At 45.6% G+C, this 22861-nt stretch overlaps 1 protein-coding gene across 1 annotated transcript in view; it reads right to left on the bottom strand.

The window, feature by feature from the left end:
- arhgap21a (Rho GTPase activating protein 21a) overlaps positions 1 to 22861 on the bottom strand; it is a 68017-nt gene that overhangs the window by 28272 nt on the left and 16884 nt on the right. The window contains exons 2-3 of the mRNA XM_079181494.1: positions 6207 to 6395; positions 3280 to 3301 (exon numbers count right to left, since the gene is read on the bottom strand). Coding sequence (XP_079037620.1) covers positions 3280 to 3301; positions 6207 to 6395 — 211 coding nt within the window. The remainder of the gene's footprint in view (positions 1 to 3279; positions 3302 to 6206; positions 6396 to 22861) is intronic.

Here is a 22861-nt window from a genome sequence, read left to right on the forward strand (position 1 = left end):
CTGTTTGCTTGTGCTGCATTACGTTCCCTCTGCAGACTTTATGGGAACCAACTCAAATCTGACCCAAAAAAGAAAAGAAAAATGGAAATAAAGCCGGGATCTGCAGAGAAAAGTGTTTCCCGTTGAGTGCAAAACAAATATTTAAACAGATGGAGACAGTTCTCTTGTGCTGCTGAGGCACCACAGATTCATAAGCATAGCACAGAACGCCTCATTCGGATTTCACCCTTCAACAAGCTGCTAAAATTTGCAGCTGGACGGAGAGAGAGAGAGAGAGAGAGAGAGAGAGAGAGAGAGATGAAAGGGGGGGAGAGACAGAGAGGGAGGGAGGGAAGGAAGAAGAGAGGAAGTGAGATAGAGGAGGAAGATTTGGTATGTAGACAACTGCTGTGAGAGGAAACAAACGGATCCAAAGTTGACACGCTCATCATTCCTCCGCTTCCACTATGCACCGACATGCTGGATGTCATTGTTTACGTCCGTTTATCTGTGTATCTACGTCAGCGTGTGTGTGTGGGTGTGTGTGTGTGTGTGAGTCCATGTTTTCTGGTGTGTTTCCAGCGGCAACACCCAGCTAGTCAACATGCGGTCGGCAGCCCCCCCCCCCCCCCCCCTCCCTCCCCTCCTCCTCCCCCCCCTCCTCCTCCTCTCCAAACACCAACAGCCTCATCACACACTGGCTCACAGTCAAGCAAATAAACTGCAGTGCAGAGGCTGCAGGGAGCTTCACAGACTGGAGAACGCTGCAGAGTGAAACTTTCTTTAAATGTTAAAACAACTGAACACGTTGGATGTTTTGTCCGTCTCGGTCCGCGTGTCTTTGCGCCGGCTTTTCCCTCGATGCTCCGGAGTGTTTTCGGGGCGTGTGCTGCTTTGCTCTGATCGTGACCGGCAGTGAGCTGGGTGGTCACATAGCAACAATAACAACTTGTAGGCGTCGGGGAGATGTGACACCAAAGCTAAATGTCTACGAGTTCAAAACCCCACAACTAATCCCTTTCTCTATCCCTCTCAGTCTCTGCCTACATGTTGCTACATAACAGAAAGATAATGAGACGGTCAAGAATTAGCTTTATCTCTCAACCTTTTAGCGGACAGGGACAAAGAGTGCTTAAAGAAATGTTTGAATATAAACTCAGTGACATCTGGACAAACTCCATCTGCTGAGGAAGACAGTCGAAAGCTCCGGAAAAGCTACTAAATGGACCTTGTGGTGAGACTTTTCAGTCAACTGATGTTTCCAAAAGGTCAGAACATGATAATGCCTCTGTAGAGCGGTTTGGTTCAATAGCATTTCATTAAAGGGCAGCTTGACTGTTGCAGGTTGTAATTAAGAGGCTCTTTAGTTGAGGAATATATTATTAGTATACACACATTATACTGTTTTTATTACTCCATTCCATAACCTTCATAAAGGGATGCGTATCAGTGCTGCTGTGTTAGTTTCAGCGAGGTGTGTGACTAACAGAATGGAAGCTTAGTGTATGTTTTAGAACCAGTCGTGATCACTGGGAGCCAGAATTAGATTGGTGGTGCTGAGCAGAAGACACAATGCACATTTGGACACAAATTACAATCAGCAGCAGTTTGGTGAAAGGAAAACCTACAATTAAGGGCCGCAGCTGGCTGCAGTGATAAACACGGACACTTAACTACACAGAAAAGTAGGCACCAGATGAACAGAACTTTGATAGATCGGTCTTTATCTCAATTTAGTCAAAAATAAGTTCTTCATGCTAAGATCCAGCTGCGTGTCCAGTCACAATTACACAACTGTGCACTTTAATAACATATTTGACTATCTTGATCAACTGTGCTGCCCCCTTGTTGCTGTCAGCTGTGGCCTTCCTACCTGTCAGCATCATCACCACTGCTGAGAGGCAAAGGAGGATTTATGAGAGGCTGGAAGTAAGCCAAGTGACTTCCTGTGGCAGCAGGGGGGCGGGGGGGGGGGGGGGGGGGGGGGGAATCATTATTCTCCATCTATTGAGCTTCGCAGTGAGTGGTTCTCATGCTCTTTCCCCGTACCTCTTCACACAATCACACATGGCTTTTACATGACTTCTTTCAGGTAGAGTCACATAAAGGAATCCAAGTTCAAGAATGTGCAGCCACACACATTCCCTGCGGGGTTTCCTCCCTCCACAGCAGGGCCCGTGGTGTGTGGGTTGTTTAATGTTTTGAGGCCTGTGTTGAATGAGGCGGGTGGACATGGAGGGGTTAAAATGGGTGGGGGGGGGGGGGGGGGGGGCTGTAGTGTAAGGAATGTGACACCAAGGGCCAAGAGGGATGATGAGGGACACTTACAGGAATCTCTCAATTTCCCGTTGAGAGGCGGTTAAGAGTGAGAATTATCACAAAAACCCTGCGCTCACCCTGCTCTCACCCTGGATTCTTCACTTTCACTGTCCACTCATGCCATAACAACTCTCTGAATCACACCTGGTGGGACTTTGGGTTCATTACAAGCCAAACAAGCAGCCAATGACGATAATCTTCTCCCTTTTCTCGCCCATTTATTACAAACAGAAAACACCGTCTGCGTCTGCCAGAAAGGTATCGGCTCGCTTCCAAAACAGAAAGATCGACCAAACCCTGAGCTTAGATGAGAAAACACAAAGGCTTACATGAACTAAAGTAAAGCAACGTGGATGTTTATTTAAACAATGGATTATTTCTTTAAGACCTGGCTGTTGCCGTTCGGCCTTCGTGCATGTTTTCATGGGAGCACACGTACACGTGCTGTGTGTTGCTATACGCCGCACAGACAGGAAGCAGTTGAAGAAGGCTTCAGATGCAGCGGAGCGACCCGTCCTGCATTCATGCCGGGCTGCAGACGTGAGCAGAATACCGAGGAGACTGGAACGTCGAGCCGGACGCTCTCAGGAATGCTGAGGCCTCGCCAAGCCGACAGCAAAGCTGCGACTGAAGAGCAAAGTGCAGCGCGACATCGTGGCCCGCTGCTTCACCTGCACCGTGCTGTTTACGCCGGCTCCAGCACCGTGCCAGGGTTTATGAAGCTATCGACGGGACTGAAGGGGCCAACGCTAATGAAATGTTCAGACCGATCTCTCTAGAGGAGAGAGAATACATTAGAGTAATGGACTGTCAATCCCAATTTGGTCTCTATTCTGGGGAGCCACTGAAGAACAGCTAATACTAAATGGTTTCTGTGTCGTTCTTATTGCGACACCTGAGGTCCCAGATCACAGAGCACATCTCCAACGCATGCAGGGATTTCAAAATAAAAGGGAACATTAAACACAATTTAACACTTACCTCGGCTGCCGTTGTCTTCATCCTGGAAGAGAAAAGACAGAAAATAAATGATGATGAAATGTGATTTAATTTCATTCTAGAGGTTCCTTTTTGGGGGGAATTATCTCTTTATTTATCTTTTGCATCAGTATATTCACGGGTAGATGCACCGCAGTTAACTTGAATATAACATTTAATATCTGTTTATTTCATATGGTAAATAAAAACAGAGAACATTTTTATACAGAACAAGCAAGTTGAAGACGTCACATCACACTTTAACTATTTTATTTGCTATATTATTCCTTTTTTTTCAAGAAAAAACTAAACTAAATGCCTCACAAAAGGTGTTGTTAGTTAAAAGGCGATGATGTATCAGTGTTCTGTTCAACACACATTTTATAGTGTAAGCAGTGAATTGATGATCAAATTAATAGTTGGTTACAGCACTAGAAGGAATCTCTCAGCACTGAATAAAGGATGAGATGATCCACAGAGAAAAAGGAAAAATATATCTTATCATTTAACACTGCTACATACTTAAAACTGATAGACGTAGCAACCCAAAAACCACTTCATAGCCATGTTGGTGTTTTTTTAACCCTAATTTCCCTGCGAGGCCCAGTTGAGACCCACACACTGCTGCTCTAATCCACCTCTCCCCAGTGGCACACATGTCCTGCATGTATCCTTAAAGACTCCCTGCTCTCCCAAGGCTTTCCTTAAGACGCTCTGACCCTCTTCAAGCTAACCCCAATACCCTCAAACTGTGATTAATCAAGAGCTCCACTCCAAGACCCTGAAAGTAATTACAATGAAATGTGATGGATGTATAAGGATGGGGTTACGTAATGGGAGGACTGGTTGGGGTGTACAGTGAGTGTGACCTGACGGATTGAAGTTTAAGGCTTCGGTTTGAGTATTTCCCAGAATCCCGTCTTATGATAAGAAGGCCTCAGATGACTCAAGACAGTCGGCTCAAAGTCAACACAAAATGTAGTTTTAGTTGTGTAACTCCAAACATCAACGTCTCAGAATTAATTACATGAATAAATGAGAATAACGCCAACTTGTTACGCAGGAGAGTAAAAGCTGAATTCGGCTTTACTTCATTTTGCATCGTAGGCATCTTAGATCGCTGGGCTCCATGTTTCTGATCAAACTTGCTAATGTCAGTTCAATTTTAGGCTCACAGACTTTCATATCCTTCTGTTATAGTTACAGCAAGACCACCGAGCACGTAGTGGCCCGCGTTGGACAACATTGTGATACCCAGGAAGGCCTCTGGGAGAAACTATCCATCGTTTTGGTTACACACATGTCTGAAAATCCAAACTGTCGTGCCACAGTTCCTCTTTCAACATGCAGAACAGAAGCCAAAAGCTATAAACAGAAGAAACTATGCTAACTTTGGAGGAAATCCTCCTTTGCAAACTGAAGAGGTTGTCAAAATACACTTCAGAGAAATGTAAACCCAACTTATCCTGAATTATCACTTACAAAAACTAACAGTCAGGAGGCCATGATAAGCTTTGAGAAGGCGGACACAAAACACCGGCACATTCTACCGTTAAAGAAGCCCCGTGGTATTTAGCCAAAGCCCTTTAGTGTGTGTTAGTCGGTGCCCGTTAGGAGCCGGAAGTGCTGTAACATCAGGATTAAAACCAAAGAGCTGATTGGTGCTGATGTTATCCACAAGACAGCTGGCAGACTTCCCAGGTGGGATGACACAAGTCAGGGAGGCTGTGCACGACCGACATGACGTGCTCACATACATCATGGTGCTGCTCTTTAGTCTGTGTCAGTGTGGCCACAATTAAACAAGTCGTCTCAGCTTCTTGAGCAGATTAAATTCTGATTATATTTGCAAGTGCTTATGCGGTACTTACTATAGATACCATTCAAATAACCTAAGCTGTATCCCAACTCTATGGGTCTCAGTATGTCAGCATTGGTAAAGAGACTAAATGAAGATTCAAAGACATTAATATGCAAAAGATGCTTGTTTACATAGAAATGTAAGGCGAGAAGTTAACCACAACTCCCAAAGTGCATTTCGGTAACAAACATCCAATCAGCAAGCTTCAAATTCTGTTATTCTGTTATTTATTTATTAGCTTTTTAATTTGCACCTTTAAATGGTTTCTTCTACGTTACAGCAACAACCAACTTGTGGGTATTGTAGTGTTTTGTATTGTTCTCCAAACTGATGAAAAAAAGAAAATCTAAGGAAAGCTCCAGACCTCCACGAAGGCCGATTCCACCAGTGAAAAATAACATAAACCGATCCAATCCTTACATTAAAGTCCCTTGTTTCTGTGTTAACCAACATCCAGGATATCATTAAAAGACAACATCTGTAATGGGAACACTGGAAAAAACACTTCATTCCACTTCACAGCTCTACTGCACAAAGGAAATAAAGGAGCTCCTCACAGCTGGAAAGAATTACAACAAGAGGTGGATGGTGGTGAAACAGCTTCAGGAGGATCTCAGACAAGTAAAAGCAAGATAAATATGATAAATAGTTCATACTGTACGCAGTTTAGTAAGTAGTGTGGAACTGGGACACACCGCTAATGTCCCAGCAGCACTGAATACTGAGGTGTTTGTCTACAGCTGTGTTCAAACAGCAGCTTAAAGTATGGATTCTGATCGTGTTCCCCCCGTGTCACACAAATCAGGTGTTTAAAAAGCTAAATAAAGTCAGTTCAGATCCTGTTTCTGTTCTGAGGCTAACGTCTTGATTCAACAAAAGTCTATTTACTTTGGTGACAGGAGTATATTTTCTTACCTCAACGGTCACAATTTCTTGCTTATTTTAAACACTTACTCAGCCTTAAATTACCTTGTTGTTGAAATGTGCTATACAAGTAAACCTGCCTTGCCTAGATGATATAAAGGTTGTTTTGTGTCTGTGTTTTGGGCAAGAGACGACGTTGTGTCACCTTCAGAGAGTTGTGGACGGCGGACTCTGGCGGGTAGACGATGAAGTGTCGCAGTGTGAAGCCGAAGCCCTGGGAGGTTCGGCGCAGGTGAAGCGTCTTGGGCCCCGGCCACGAAAAAGGCTCCTCCTCGGCCCCGAGAGACGCCACGGCCGACGCCTCGCTCTGATCGCGCCCATCCTTCTGCTTGGCCTGAAAAGATCACAAACAAACGGGTACGTCAGTGTTGATCTTTGGGACCAAAAAACTGCACTGTTGACACAGAAAGAAACTGGAAAGGGGAGGAGCGCTTAATTCATAATAAATGTTGGGAAATACAGTCATCTTGTTGAGAGTTAGATGAGAAGATTGATACCACACATGCGTGTACGGTAAATATAAGCTATATCAGCTACACGAGGCCAGTTCGCTTAGCTTAGCATAAAGACTGAAAAGAGAAAAAAAAAGAGATTCAGCGTTGTTTTTTTAAAAGATTGAGCTTTAGAGGTGCTGATAGGCAGATTTTGTTACATTTGGACAGAACCAAGCTAGGTGTTTCTCCCTGTTTCCAGTCTTTATGCTAAGCTAAGCTAAGCTAAGCAGCTTTAGCTTCATATTTAGCATACAGATTTGACCTGGTGACTTTTTTAAGCAATGCCTACTCCTGAAGTCATATTTTTTCTTTCTCAGATTTGTTTTGAACTCAAAAGGTCTTTTAGAGGCCTATCAGGTGAGAGTATCCAGTATTTAACGAGACAATACGCAAATAATTGATAGAAGTTGGAAAGAAATATACATAATCTCGTGTAACCCCAAATGTATCTTTGGACCCTTGGGTCAATCAAACGTGGTTGTGAAAACAATGACGCACTGATAGTAAAACGGTCATGTCCACGTGTTCACTGTTGAGAACCGACTCGTATAAACAAAACAAATACCGTCACTCTGTTCACTTCGGCCCTCAGTAATTGTGTAAAGAGAAGCGGTTTGGCTTAAACAAAGAAAAGTGTGTTTTCACAGATGAAACAGCCAACGGCAAGACATAGATGTCATTAGTCGGGCTAGGTTGGGTTGATGCTGCTCAATAACAAAGGTGTCTTTTTGTGGACAAGGTTTACGCCTTTAGGATTAAGAAAGAAAAGAAGCTTGACATATGGTTTGTAGACTGTAATGTGCTGTTAGTGCACAAAGATAGATTGATACTATCATACATACAACATATTTCAAACAAAGCCCTTCATTTCCACCACGACATCATTGGTTCATCATGGGATTATTCTACTGAGCTGTGTTATTCTCCTGACTTGATCTTCACGTACATTAAGGTCAATGAGCTCAAAATGTCCCCAGACTCTTAATGCCATCTCCAGTGAAATAAAAATGCCCTCAAATAGCAGCAAACTGATCTCCTCTGCTGCTGCTGATCCGTCTAAACGGTGAGAATAGATAAATCACGTGACAAATTCAGTAGAAGCTGTTGATTAAGACATGAGTTCCAGCTTGCAGATACAGAAAGAAATCCTCTCACTCAGCACATTCGGCATCCCCCAGATGAAAACAGTTAAAATGTTGGTGACAGAGGCCAAAAATGCAGTCAAATAATTTAGTTCCTAAGTTGTGGTTCATGTCAGTGATCACAATATCTGTCGAAATAATCAGGGTCGTCATTTAAGCCACATTTGTACTGCCGCGAGCTGCACACAGCCGTACATGTGGCTTCAGTTATTGCACATTTGGGGCTTTGCGGGGCTATTTGGCGTGTTTGCACGATGACAGACTTATCTTCTACATTCCTACTGTGACTAACACGGGATGAAAACAAGCCTTAAGTGCTGGCAGCTCTCAGCTTCAGTAACATTACATTCATGCCTATATAACACGACACATGCGTCACACATCAGCAGCAAAACTCTGCATTTGACCGTCCTGTGACAAAGTGTTTACGCTGACTCGCTCTCAAATGGCAACTGTAGCTGAGCTGGAAACACAGAGTGAGTCAGAGAAGTTTACAGTCACAACCCTGTTTTCCTGAAGATGATGTTACAATACAAACACAAACACACACAGAGACACAAACAGAGGGAGTGTGGGTGGTCACAAATTACATCAAAACTTTATTGTTTTTACATTACACGGTGTAGAGTTGCAACTTCCGATTATTTTCATAATTTAGTCTTATACATTTTCGGTAGGTTCATCGTTTTTTTAAATAATCATTCATCTTCCCCGGTCATTTTTTTAGCAAAAGTGCCCAAAACATATTTGTTGCCTCTGAAATGTAATTATTTGCTGCTTTATCTTCTATAAAGCATTGTAACTGGAATATCTGTGAGTTTAGGATAGTTGGTTGGGCAAATCAAACAATTTGAGTATGTTGCAATGGGCTCTGGGAAATTGTGATAAGCACATTTCATTATTTTGGGACAATTTAGAGACCAAAAGATTTAAAGTGCTCAATACGAAATTCACAGCATTTCCATTGCCTCCACACAGCTCTCAACATGGCGGTAGCGAGCCTGCGGCTTAGCTAACGGTGCAAACAGCGCTAACGCTGCAAACAGCGCCAACGGTGAACAACGCTAACGGTGCAAACAACGACAACAGTGCGGACAGAGCTAACCGTGTCACACCTGAAAGAGAACCAGAGGGTGGTAGCTATGTGTTTGTAATGACGTTATCAGCTGTAACCGCTGTATGAGAGCAGTGCAGAGCAGCAGCCATGAGCTAGCCAGTGGGGCACGCTCACGTGCACTAACATGCACTAAAAACACGCCCGGCCGGCCCGGCTACCTCAACAAAACTAAGGGAGAGCGACTACACTGGATACACATTAATCCACTTTACACTGCAAATAGTTGTTTGCTGCTATGCTCTGAATTGAATAAGTCAATGAAGAAAACCAATGATAGTTCAAATGATCGATAGTTGCCGCCCTACAGACACATTTTTTGTTAGGTGTTGCAATAGCCCAACATACGGGACAACACCAATCTCAGAATAATCTATCCAGGACTTCAACTCCGTTCTGATTCTTTATTTCCAAAGAACTTCACCACACAGATTTATAACTTCCATAACCATACAGCAGGAAATATGCAATAACTCTGAATCCCAACATCTCCACATTGCGCCACCACTGAGAATCACTCGGACCTCTCCTGCTGCTGCGAGCTGTCTGAGCGGCGAGACCTCTGTCACATCTATTGTCGACGTAATGATGGAGCTGAACCGCTGCACCGCAGGGCGCGCGTTAGCGGTTATCGCTAACGCTGCCATCGTGGCTACGGGAGCCTGCCAAGAGTCTCAGCCTCAACCCGGATCCCTCCGCAGGCTCTCCTCCTACCAAAACACATCTTCGGTGTGGATCCAAAACAAAGACGTTCTCCCCCGCCGCCCCTCTAGGCTTCTCTGTCCACACCTCTCCTCCGCCGGGCTGGGAGCAGCAGATGTAGAGGCCTCCGGAGAGCGGGATGGGTGTGGGCTTAATGGTGTGACTGGTGAAATCACCACCAATACCCAGCGGTGCGGAGCTGGAAGCAAGCCACGGCCCACAGTGTTACAGAGAGGAGAGCAACGACAGCCCGACTCTGCTGTTTGTTTTGATTTCATGCTGAAAATGTAACGTCGTATTATGCAACCGCTAAGCCATTTGGCTCAAATGCCCCATTGAGTAGGAACACACACACACACACACACACACACACACACACACACACACACACTCACATTATCCATCTCTTTATACGGTAAAAGAAGCAGCAGCATGGCACAGAGTGGAGGGAAACTACAGCCACAATACTGTAAATCTGCTCCAAACACGCTCCCACAGTTAACCTGATAAATATGACTTCATTATGCATGCAGTCTGTTCATCGGAACAGTCTCCATCATGTGCACAACGAGGGTTTGATCTGCGTGCTGCCATATGGTGCCGTGGCCTGCGGGACGGTGCATTTGCATGCCCACTCCTGCTCCTTTATGTATATGAGAGGAGTGAATTTGAATGGCGTTACTTGTGGACTCAGCTTTTCTCCTCACTGTTTCTTTCTTTGTTTTGTTTTTTTAAGCGCGTGAGTCACCCCTGGGATGTCTGACCTCACAGATCTACCTCTTTCACTCCCTCTCGCCTTTTCTTTCCAAACTTCTCTCCCTCTCCGACCACAGACTTTAACATTAGTCACACTTGTCCACTATACTATAGGAAAATATGCCTTCGGTTGCCTCCACAAAAGGAGGAGACTTCAGTCCTCGCTAAGTAATGGCAGAGGAAGAAATTCTAAAATAAGCACAGCTGGAAAATAAACATCATCTTCCTCTGACAGCTTACAGCAAAGTGTCACTCTGAAACTCCAAAAAAGGGTCCAACAATAAATGAAACCTTAAACCCAAACACGGACACAGACACGCTCACATTACAAAAGATATCGGTCAGTGAAACAGGACTAGCCTTACCGCTGGAGAGCAGGATGACGCACACTAAATTCCTCAGACAGCACAACAGAGTGTAGCCGCCCCTCACCTCTCCAATGCTTCCTATGTAACCTTATACATCTCTGCCAGACGCTGATATCGCCTCAACACATATTTTCAGCGAGTCAGGGAATTCCTAAATGCCTGCAAAAACCGGAGCACAACTTGCCTCCGCAAAATGCCAAATTCACGAGGATGCTTCTCCATCTCTGTCATGCAAAAGCGTCCTTACCCGAGAGCGGACACAGTTCTTCCTGGAGGCTTCTCTGAGCCGAGCCCAGGACACGCTGCGGTTAGGACTGGTGAGCCCCAGTTCCACCTCCCCCCAGTACGCTCTGGCCAGAAGCTGGAACCAAAGACAGTACGGCTCCGACAGGCAGCCGTCCACCCCGGCCAGCCGAGCCCAGGGACACCCTCCGGACGACGGGGACGGAGTGATGGAGCAGCACCCTTCGGCGCCGACGTCCACGTCCCGATCCTTCAGGGGAACCGGCTTACAGCCCGGTGGTAGCCCGTTCCTCTGAGCCAGCATGGCATAGCCAGGTTTGAGGTGGTGAGATCAAATGGCAGAATAGATGAAAACTATCCTCAAACTATCCTTTTGGTTCCTCTTTTCCACGTCGTCTACTCCGAGGTTCTGGATGAGTCCATTGTGCGCCCTCTTCCTCCCGCGGTCCGTCTCCAACTGTCTATTCTGGTCTCAGTTTGGGGGGAAACGGGGCGTCCCACAGACACATGATGTTTCCACTCAGCCGAGAGGAGAGCACAGCGGCTGAGTGCACTGCAGAGAGCCGACTGACTGACGCACCCACCCACTCACCACACAAAACTCTCTCCCAAGTATGCACACACACACACACACACACACACACACACACACACACACACACACACACACACACACACACACACACACACACACACACACACACACACACACACCAGGCGGCCTGAAGTGAATTCTCTCCCTTTCCTGTCTCCTCCATCTCTCTCTAACGCAGCTCTTCCGCTGGCAACCTTTAAAAGTTTTAGCTGTAATGCGCCCGCCAACAGACTTCTGTGTCGAGGCTAATCAATAAATCATAAAACAAAAAAAGAAAAAAAGGAGGAGAAGAGACGCACAGTCAAAAGGTATGTTAAATATGAGGAATATTCAAAAATGTTTTCATAGTCGGAAACACAAGCGGGACATCGTGTCTATCTGTCAGGGGGGCAGGAATAACTGGGATTGTTTTCACAGCCTGCGGAGGAAGTCAAGTGGGGCTAATACAGATAAGGAAGCATGTGGGTTCTGTGAAAACTATAAGGCACAAAAACCCACAGCCGATCCCACCCACCTTTGCATGCCTGCAGCTCATCTGGCAACTACAAAGGGCCGACGCCTGGGTGGCAGGCTGTGTGGTCAGGGAGACTACCAGGAGTTGCATAAACACACGGTAACTCCCGAATATTTGTTTATTTGTTTATTTAACAGGGTCCATATGGATGAACGCGGTTACATAAGAATAAGCAGTGCAACAGATGTAATCTATATAGTTAGGAGCGTAGCTGCAGCCCTCGCCCTGGTTAGGCTTTTAACCGGTGTTTAACAGTCGAGTTTAATTAACAAACGTGCCAAATAAAAGGACAGATGTTGGAATAAAGTTTAAGATTTTCAGGGATTATTTCAGGGACCTTTCCTTTGTGTGACAGGTGATTGGTAGTAAAACAAAGTGTAACACAATGCATGGTGTGGAATGAAGACAGGGTTAAGCAGGATTTGGTGCTTTGCATAACTCCCCAATAATCTATTTGATTTATAGGATTTTATTCACTAGATTAACAAAAAAAAAACACTATAAACTATAAAGTAGCCTGTTGATGGACCAACACAGGCGTCTCCACCTCTGTTGCCGGATTACAGACTGCTTGATTGACATCTCCTTTGTTGCATCTGTTAGGGTGGGATTTTCTCTGTAATCATCGTTATTCTTTCATAGAGTTTCACTTTTTTCTCCCAGCATGCTTCAACCTCACTTGAGGTTCTCGTGTACACAGGAATCCTTATTTGTTTTCGGGGGGTGTTTTTATGGGAATGTGGATCTTTTCCACACTTTATCTGAAACGAGTCAGTGTGGGTCTCTGACCTGGTTCTAGGTTTAGGTGGCCTTGACTACGCTGGCTGTCACAAACCCAAAGATTACATGTTCAATCCCTTAAACTGTCCCATAATGGTTGAAAATCACCTCGACCTTCCTCCTCACTCAGGACAATCTGCTACAGCGACTCTCTCTCCCCACTCGCCTTGCAGTATTACGCAAGAGGCCGGCCACGCCACAAGGGAATACCTCCTTAATCCGTCGAGGTAAACAAAACTCCACAGAGGCTCGGCAACCGCCTTTAATTCAGCAGCAGCGAGCTGGTCGTGAGAGCAGGACGGACTCCGCCCCGATACCTTTTAGTAAATCTCTCCGGTAGAGAGCAGGGCCAAAACATCCATTTCATATTTAATCACATTTTCATCTCAGGGCTCTCCAGAGCTTTGGTGCCGCTCCATCAGGACTCTGTGCTGTTATAGGGTTCGTTGCTAAATGTTGAATAAGCCTGTGAGATGTTGCTTGAGGACAATGGGTCCGCCCGTTTGTCCATTTTGAATTTCAATACCTCACCATGTCTCCAGGGTGAGTTATTAGTGGCACAGATTGTCCCCACAATTGTGAGTTCACTGGCTCACTTCCAGCCGCTGTGGTTCGTAGAGTCGCTGCGGATGAGAGCGGTCTGCTAAAAACGGCGGAAAACGTAAATACCGGCTTATTGTGATTCTGAGGGAATATTTGCGATCCGAGACGATGAAAACAACATGAGGAACCCAGCGGAGGAATGTTCCGTCTCAGCGTTCTGTCGCGGGCATCTTGTTACCACATTCACTCAGCTCAATATAGCATGTGGTGTTCTGGATGGAAAGGACGGCAGAAATAGACGTCGCCTGAATACGGCCCGGCTGAGACACTTGACTCGTGGAAGCCAAAACAAGGATTAAGTCTCACAACAATGGTCTACTGCATATGTAGAAGCCCACATCCCCATTAGAGGCACAATCTGCAGCCAAACAATGCCTCTTACCTCCTCTGGTGCACTGTTATAGGGTTTCAGCCCCCCCCCCCATATGTATACATCTCTGAATCCCTGTAAATCTAAAACACATGATAAGAAAAAAAAAAGAGAGAGATCGCTCAGTGGAATTCCTGTTGGCTAGGAAGTGGATTTTGGTGCCATGCAGACACAAAAACTAGACACGCCGCCCCGAAATATTGTGCTGTTGTCTAGCAACGAACCACACCACAGCAATGTCGGCCACTGGACTGATGGGGTGTCCTCGCTGGACTGATCAGTGTGTCTAAAGGCGCCATGAAGGCCAGAGCACGGTGCCGAGGAGCTGCTTGTTAAGAGTTGCGGATGCTAAAGGATTCATGCGAGTGTGTTCTGGATTTAGATGTGCTCTGTTTGCTACTCGTCTGGATCGTGTTTCAATGACACAGCTTTAAGGATAATCCAGGTCATCTCTGGGCATTGTAGTCGCAGCGTAAAAACAAGCAGAGAAATCACGTTCTGGCAAATTAACTAAACTAAACTAAACAACACACGGACTTTGTTTACAGAGAGGCGTGTCACGGCCACATTCACCAGAGCCTGAACACAAAGGAAAAATCAAGACAATGCTGATTGTCCAGAGCAATAGACTGTATGAGATGCCGTACCCTTCCATGTCTTCGCAACACACATGTAGTATTTTACTCCTAACAAGTGTAACCACGTCAGGAAGCCATCTGAGGAAATAGCCACTTATATCCAGCTCTTATGACCAATCAATGGTCTACCGTAACGTTACTCACAAATCAGGCTCAAGCTATTTCAGCACATACAGAAGTGCTTATCTGATCCCCGATTAGCGCGACGATTGAATGATGTGTGAGTGTGTGTGTGTGTGTGTGAGAGAGAGAGGGCATGGCTGCACAATTATTACATATTTTATCAAGGCCTACTGTATGGCCATGATGCAATTTTCAAATGGCAGGAGGTGCAATATTTGTCAAAGGCGAAATATGTGTCAAAATACCGCTTTAAATGACATATTGTCGTACTGCAGAGACGTCCTCGCCTACACATCATATCCTACCGTACCGTTGATCTGCATGAGCCTGAATGAGTCAGTGAAGACGCTGAATGCCCACAGCTCTTTACCAGCAGCTAGGGAAAGGCTTTGAAGAAACCAATGAGATCACACGGAGGTGTAAATTGTAAGCAACGCCGTCCATCCCATGAAAACTAAAAATAACACCGGAGCGGGCCAGTTCATAAGATCGACTTGAGAAAGCCTGAGAACTTCTACCAGCGGGTGTGGAGGGCGGTACTGTGAATAACGTGTGTGTAGTAAGGGTCAGAGGTCTGCGCCGCTGTCTCTGCACCGCTACCACTCGAGGCTGCTGGACCCGACACAGCGCAACAGGTCTTGGCGCCTCCTCGCTGATAGTTCTGCGGATGGCCCTGCGGCTTCACACAACATGACAGGCAGGGCCAAAGACAACATCCAGACTGCGGCTGTGGTGAAATAAAGACAAGGGCGGAGAAATCGACAAGCTTTTCCCAGAGACTGGTGTGGCGTTATTTCAGCTACATTAGTGGTGTGCTGATACACCGCGGCAGACAAGTCCTGTTTGTGCAAAAGCTAAAAAGGAGCTAAATGTGTTGCTGTTCTGTCTTTTATATTTACATTGAAAGCTGTACGCCAAAACTGAGCAGAGGAATGAATCCTCAAACTTAACAGCCAAAGTTGTGTTCCCTGAGAAGTAAAAACTTGTTTCAGATGTTTACGTTTCTGGAGAACACAACACAATGAAAACCAGGTTGTTTCATTTTAATCCCCTCAAATCGTGGGGTCCAGGATTTATTAGATGATTATCTGCAGCTCTGATTTGTGTAACAAAGGGGGAGAAAGGGGGCCTGTGGTCCGTAAGCAGCTGACAGGATCTCTGGACGCGGATTAAAGACACAAGCCACCGACTGGGCTCTAAAAACTACAATAAGTCATTCTGAAGTCTCTGATTGGTTCTCGTGTGTGACCAACTTTATATATCTGCGGCTGTGTGTGTGTGTTAGAATGTGTGAGTGTGTGTGTGTGTGGTGCAGAGAGCGAGAAGAAAAGAGAAAGTCTTGCAGGAGGATTAGGCTCGATTCAGGGTGGCTTTTCAGGACTCCTGGCGGGTGTGAGATCTAATCTTGACATGCTGCATCTGGGCTCCGCGAGGTAAGGCTTACTGTAACAAAGGGCCGGCTAATGAGGGCGAGGGAACAGACTGCTACGACTGTGCGCCCACACCGCCGCGCACCCATAATGCCCTTCTTCATACGGCCCTCGGGGGGGGGGGGTACGAACCCCACAATCGGCTGCCGTGGGGAGGCAGCAGGCTGATCAGGCCGATACTGGAGCAGCTTGATCTGGTTTCAGGCTCAGATAAGTGCGTCAGTGTGAGTGTAGGAGGCAGTAATGGAGTCGGGTACGTATATGAGGTCCCATAATGTAATTTGAATGCATTATCAGGTGCCGATACACATACGAGGAATGTGTGAGGGGGGGGGGGGGGGGCTACGGCTACACACATATTTACATTGCAGTTTCAAAGGAGGAACTACTGTTTTCCCCATCGAACGAAAGTAAAAGATCATGTTACGAGAAATGTCAACGCCACCGTTAAAAGTCCTCATTATAAAACCCACCGGCAGCACAATGGCTGCCTTTTCTCACGCATGCTGTTGTTGTGAGGAGGAAGTTGGCACCAGCCTTCCTTTCAATTCAAGAAGTATCCAACTCAGACATAAGTCATGACGCAACAACTCCAAAAGCTAGCGCTTGAACTCCCCGTGAGTCATGCCTGTGATATATATATATATATATATACACACAGTATATATATATATATATTCCACTGGCAAAAACAGCGATCAAAAGTCACGGTTTGCTGTGGAGACCATCTGTGGAGAGCAGAGCAGAAACACGTCCAGGAGAAACAAGAAGAAAGGGGATTTCCTTCAAGACGGAGGAGCGGTGGCTGCAGAGAGGAGAGGTTGTGGGTTGTGGGTTGGAAACTCACCCACAAAAACTAACAGGGAGGACAAAAGGCCAGAGCCGGGAGGGGGGGAGGCGGGGGCTCGATCTGGACAATTGTCTCCGGAGGTCCCTCGACACTTCCACACAAACGCCTCTGCCAATCAGGCATTCAGTGGTCCGCTCATTCACTCCTCAGCAGCTGCTCTCGGGCAGCGAAAACAAAAAAATATGTTTGTGATGACAGGAGAAAAAAACCCCACCCCATCTCAAACCCTTCTCGAATAATAATAAATGAAACAAAAAAAAAAAAAAAACCTCTCCCTGTCGTCGTTTAATCATTGCATCTCCCCTCATGGCTCAGACGGTTTTCCCCCCTCGGGGAGATCACCACATGGTGAGACGAGAAAGAGCGCCTCACATCGCCGGGAGGCGCTAATGAAGACGCGGCGGTGCTCCTGTCAGACCGACGCGGTCACGTGAGATCGGCTCGTGTTTGAGGTCGACATCAGTGGGTCAACGTGCAATATCTGACACACCGATGTCTGATATTAAACATTCAGAATAACTGTTTGGCATCAGACGGGACAATGAAATGAAATATATAGATATCTACTGAAAACATTGTGTCGGCGCTTGTATTTACGTTTTATTAAGAGCTCAAATAAACAAATGAGAGAACTCCCATTTCATCCACACTGTCTGCTACGCTCTACTTCCAGTCTAGCTGATGAATCTGATTACACCGGATCTGAACTGCGGTTGCAGGCGTCGCGTGAGCGACCAGGGATTGCAGAGCAGTCTTTACGTACCAATGGGTCAAGTTCAACCCGCCAGACACGGGGCTTTATGTGCTAAAGTGGCACCGGAGGTAAAGCAGGATTCACCCTGCATGGGACCAACCCCACACCGTGACACCGCCCACGTCTGGGAAAACTCCACGCAGACACCATCAATCAGAGGGTGAGACGCGCAGACAAACACCTGATTCAAGACGCGAGGGCTGCTCAAACAGCAGCGCGGGACGTATGGACCAACCTGTCCACCCTGAATGTAAACGAAGTCGCTGGCGTCTGAAAGGGCTCCTTTGAGAAAGCGTGACACTGCCGTTAGCCAACGCGTGTCTCATAAAAGAGGCCGTATAGCAGCGGTGTAAGGCGATCTTGGAATTCCCTCGGGCTGAGGTTTGAGGTTGGCCTGCTGGAGGGGAGGAGGGGAGGAGGGGAGGAGGGGAGGAGGGAGCGGCCTTTCCAGACGCATTGGCCGACGGGCGACTCCACGCAGCATCAGAATGAAGCCTCATTCATTCAGGTGTTTATTCATTAGAAAGGAGATAAAGCAGTCCAGGCTGTCTGGAACCAAAAGCCAAAAATGATGGTGATTATGAGCCGAAGTCACGGTAGGAAAATAAGTGAAGCGAACACCGAGTGAGGCCCTCTGTGTGATTAGACCCTTTAAAAACTGGATTAACGCCGAGAGGAGATTACAGTGATTGTGTGACGCTGTTTTACATGTGAGAATATTTAAATTTAATCTACAGCATTTAGCCTGGTACCAAAGCGTATTTAGATAATACATAATAAAATATAATACCATGTAGAAAAGATTGAGCTAATATTTGTGGGAATCTCACATTTTGATTCAAAAGTCTGCAGCTTTTTGATTTGAAAAAAGTTGCACTGCTTTTCACAGTTTGTTACTATGTAACACATGTAAACAATTATTAAATGAATTGAAAACTAATCTACAGATTAATCAGTCATGAATAAATCATCCTCATGCGTTCAACAGACTAAAGCTAGAACAGAGAAGTGTGAAAACACCTTTTGACTGAATCCAACGAGGAAATAACAAACGTCATCTCTCCTCGTGAAATATTCACGACTGACATTTAAAATTTATAAAGCGACTGGAGAGACGCTCCCAGACTCTAAAAATACACCTTGCAGCGTGATGGAATATGAAATATTCATCTTGATATGAACCACCACCACGTCTGGAGATCCTGTGTTTACCTCACTCACGTGCAGCTTCTCCAACATGCTGCTGCTGCTGCTGCTGCTGCTGAGCTCTGCAGCCAAAAGCAGCAGCTGCTGTTCTCTTGATCCTAATTACTTCTGTAGAAACTTGTCACACATGACAGGAGGGTGTGACACACACACACACACACACACACACACACACATAAGACTGTGTCCCCACTTTTCAGGCTAATGCCACTTTTTCATGTTTTCTCCGAGTTGCTTAGTCAATTGACGAAAGAACGTATCAAAAACTATTTCGATACTTGATGTTTATGCAATTCTTGAAGCTAAAATTCTAATATTTGCTTGTTCCAGCTTCTCAAGTGCGAGGATTTGCTGCACAACCCTGTTTTATATCCTTATAAATTGAACTTATTTGGGGTTTTGACTGTTTGTCGGAGAAAAATAGCAATTTCAAGGCATCACTTTTGGCGAGTGGGATTTCTTTTTTATTGTTTTCCGATCTTCCATTTCTCTTATGGACACCTCAGGGTTTTGTTGCTCTAGATTTTATGGATATGCTGCTTATGTTCTGCCCACTTAAAAAGGTAAAAATGCATGCACGTATACTGAAAGACATTTTAATCAGCGTTTTTGTAAAGGACTGTAAGAGACTCAGTAAGAGACAGATCTGGTTTTGGTAAAGCAGAGAGGCGTTCTGCACTGGAGCCAACACTGATGAGGACTGTGGGACACGCCCTTTAAACAACACACACACACACACACACACACACACAGCCCCGAGCTGACCAAGAGCTGTAAATTACACCGCTATTATGATCCAAGCTAGAGAAGGAGTGTGAGGGAGAATGGGGGGGGGGAGAGAAAATAATAGAACAGAGTGAGAGGAGGAATTCAAGAGAACGTGCACTGTGACACTGTGAGTCATCGTGGATGCCCGTCGTGTGTGAGAGAGGAATGCTGGTCCGTGGAAAACACCCTGCTGACTTCCTATCTATACATACGGCCCGAGAGGAGCAGACACAGTCCTGTGTGCCCTCCTCTCCCTCCTCTCTCCACTTCCCTCCATCCTTCACTTTCCTGCCAATGGGTGCGTCTTCTCCCCCCCCCCTTCTGCACTTCATCAGATCTTGGAGTTCATCAATTAAGACGCTGACGTACACGCCCAGAACATCGCTTAGTGACATCATGCTGCATCTCATCAAAGTGACCACAATGGTGTTTGGATGTAAAGAACACGAGCCGTTGTATGGTGTTATATATATATATATATATAAATATATATATATATATATATATATTATAGAATATAATAAACAGTAGAGCTTAAACTATTTGTTGATTAATCCTTCGACAGCAGAATAATCTAGTAATTGTCCAATTAGAAGATTTACAGATTTCTTTTTATTTCACATCATTGTGAACCTCACATCTTCTGGTTTTAAAGACTTCTACGTCGACCCTGTTAAACCCTGTTTTTTTTTACTATTTTCTGACATTTCAAAGACAAAATTGAAAAGAAAAATCTACAAATATTTGAATAACTGAGATATTTAGCTGCAGCTCGACTCATCGGTCGTGGCAAGTGAAAAACTAAAATGTCACGACCTAAGAAACCTCGACCACAACTGTGAGATAGTATCACACAGTTTCATTTCTCGACATGTCGGTCTTTAGTGCTGCAGCAGGGAGAAGGCGTTCCTGCAGAGTTCATTTGGCAGCAGCTCAGAGAGGATGCAGGTCTGATTTATGGCCCGAGTGATTCTGTGGATCAGCACGACTGTAATCAGAGAGCGTTTTTTTACATCTCGTCTGAGCTGCTTTCTAATGCCAGCTGGTACTTCTCAGCGAAGTCGGTGCAGAGTCTGGGCTTACATGACTCAACGTATCCTCGACTAACGGTTCGAATGTTATGATACCAAAAGTTACCCCGTTGTTTTTTGTGCGTTTTCCTACGAAAGCAAGCGATGCTTGTATGCGGTCTTCTCCAAATGAACTCCCATCTTCACAGGAAACCACTCAGTTAGGTTTAGGCAACAAAAATACTTAGTTAGCATTCGGAAAAGATGGTTGTTTGGGTTTTAAAAAACTACGGAGTTGCCGTTACTGATGGCAGGTGGGAATCCAAACGGGAACGGAGAAGAAACTAAAAGCTATGTGTTCATAAATAAAGGCCTGCCGGGCCTGGTGAGTGAGATAAGGCCTTAGAGTTCGGGGTGAAATAAAGGAATACAAATGATTCAAGAGATGCCCCCAAGAGAGATGCTGAGTTGACTCAGTTTAAAAATGCTTTGGACGGTGCGTAGCTGCTGCTAAAGTCAGCCCGGGCTGCCGTCCAGGGCGGGGTTCAACGGAGTTCATGTGACCTGCTGCAGACATTCAGACAGACATGGGGTTTACGCAGGGCGGGGCAGGTGTGACCGAACAGTAACGTCCTGTGTTAGCCGAGGGGAGAAGAATGTCGTCTTTTAGCTGAGCGCTAACGTCACTCGGTGGAGAATAGCTCACGGGCCGCCTGCTGTTAACAAGTAGCCAGACACACGTGGTGCGTTGACAGACACACAAATATCAAATTGGATCAAAGCATTCTTTTCAGTGCCGACCGTTTACCCGAGCGGCATCTCCTTTTAACGGGGGAGTCTGTCCAACCAAAGCCAGTTATGTAATGAGGACCTGGGCCAGATGAGCTGAAGAAAAGAAGACTATTTAGCTCTGCAGCGTGGAGCAGCTCAGCCATTAGTCACTGGAATGTTTTCCTCCAGTGGGGTTTTTTTTCCAGAGGGGGCTGAGACCCCGAAGCTGACAAATCAGGACCCTGTGTGAGTGAGCGTTTGTCTGTCTATCCGTCCGTCAGTGTTTTCTAAAAACCTACGGTAAACGAGTCCAAGTTGGCTAACCCTTTATAGGAAGCACTTAAAGATAAGAGTTAAGTGTTCTTAACTGAATAATTTTCCCGTCAAACACACCCTTCACTTAACCGCTCGAGGGTCAAATAAACATCATTGTTTCATCAAGGGGACGTCTAGTCTTGCTTTTTATTACAACATACATTTTGTTTTGATACCGTCACAAATACAAAAACTCTTTAAAATTCCTGCAGCTGCCAACAATAAAGTCCATAAATTGTCACGTCTCCTGAAACATGAAGTTTTTCTTTCTAATCCTGTAGCTCAACACCGATCAATGTGCTAAACATTATGGTCTGTATGGAAGGCACAGCATGTACAGCTTTGTAAATAGTTTCTTCTCACGGACTCAACCGGTCCTGACTGTTACTCAGCCGGGTGCAACTGCATCAGGTAGGTGTCTGACATCAAGCACCAACAACTACACAGCAGTGAAATGGGTGGACTTCCCTTCTGGCCTTTGATACAGTACGTTTGTGTTGCTTGAAGCAATGGACTGTAAACAAGAGTTCGGCATTTTGGCCGTCGCCATCTTGGAGTTTTGCAACCAACAGAAGTGACCATATTTGGGCCGCGGAGGAGTGACGTACAGACGCCGTATACGGCTCTGGTAGCAACCTGTCAATCACAAGGTAGCCCCGCCCGAAAGCATACTCTGCTTATGGTCTGTCTGACTCTAAATGGACCATCATTTACTAAATGAACATCATGCTGTATTGAAGAAGACTTGAAACTAGAGATTGAGACCATAAACTCATGTTTACTGAGGTAATAAATCAAGAGAGGAGTCATTTTCTCATAGACTTCTATACAATCTGTATTATTTTTGCAACCAGAGCAGTCAACCCCTGCTGCACAGTAGAGAGAATTAAGATTAAGAGCAATGTTCGGATCTGTGTTTTCTAAACTTTCTCCTGTGGCCAAGTCACTGACGTCTCTCCACCAACACTTTCCGTCACGCCTCATCTCCCAGAACTCATTGAAATGAGTCCTGCTTGCCTTGTGTGTGTGTGTGTGTGTGTGTGTGTGTGTGTGTGTGTGTGTGTGTGTGTGTGGTGTAATGTGCAAAAAGGTCTAAACATGAACAAGTTATGAGGCTGTGTCAATCACACAGGCACTTGGCAGGAAAACAGCTGGAGATGAACACGGGGTCAGCAGAGAAACATTTTGTACGGCTGCACAACTGGATCCCAAGATGTTTATTTGATGAATTATTATCTCAGCAGTGCTGGAAAC

The sequence above is a fragment of the Pholis gunnellus genome (genome assembly GCF_910591455.1).
Source record: "Pholis gunnellus genome assembly, chromosome: 20".
Classification (NCBI taxonomy): Eukaryota; Metazoa; Chordata; class Actinopteri; order Perciformes; family Pholidae; genus Pholis; species Pholis gunnellus.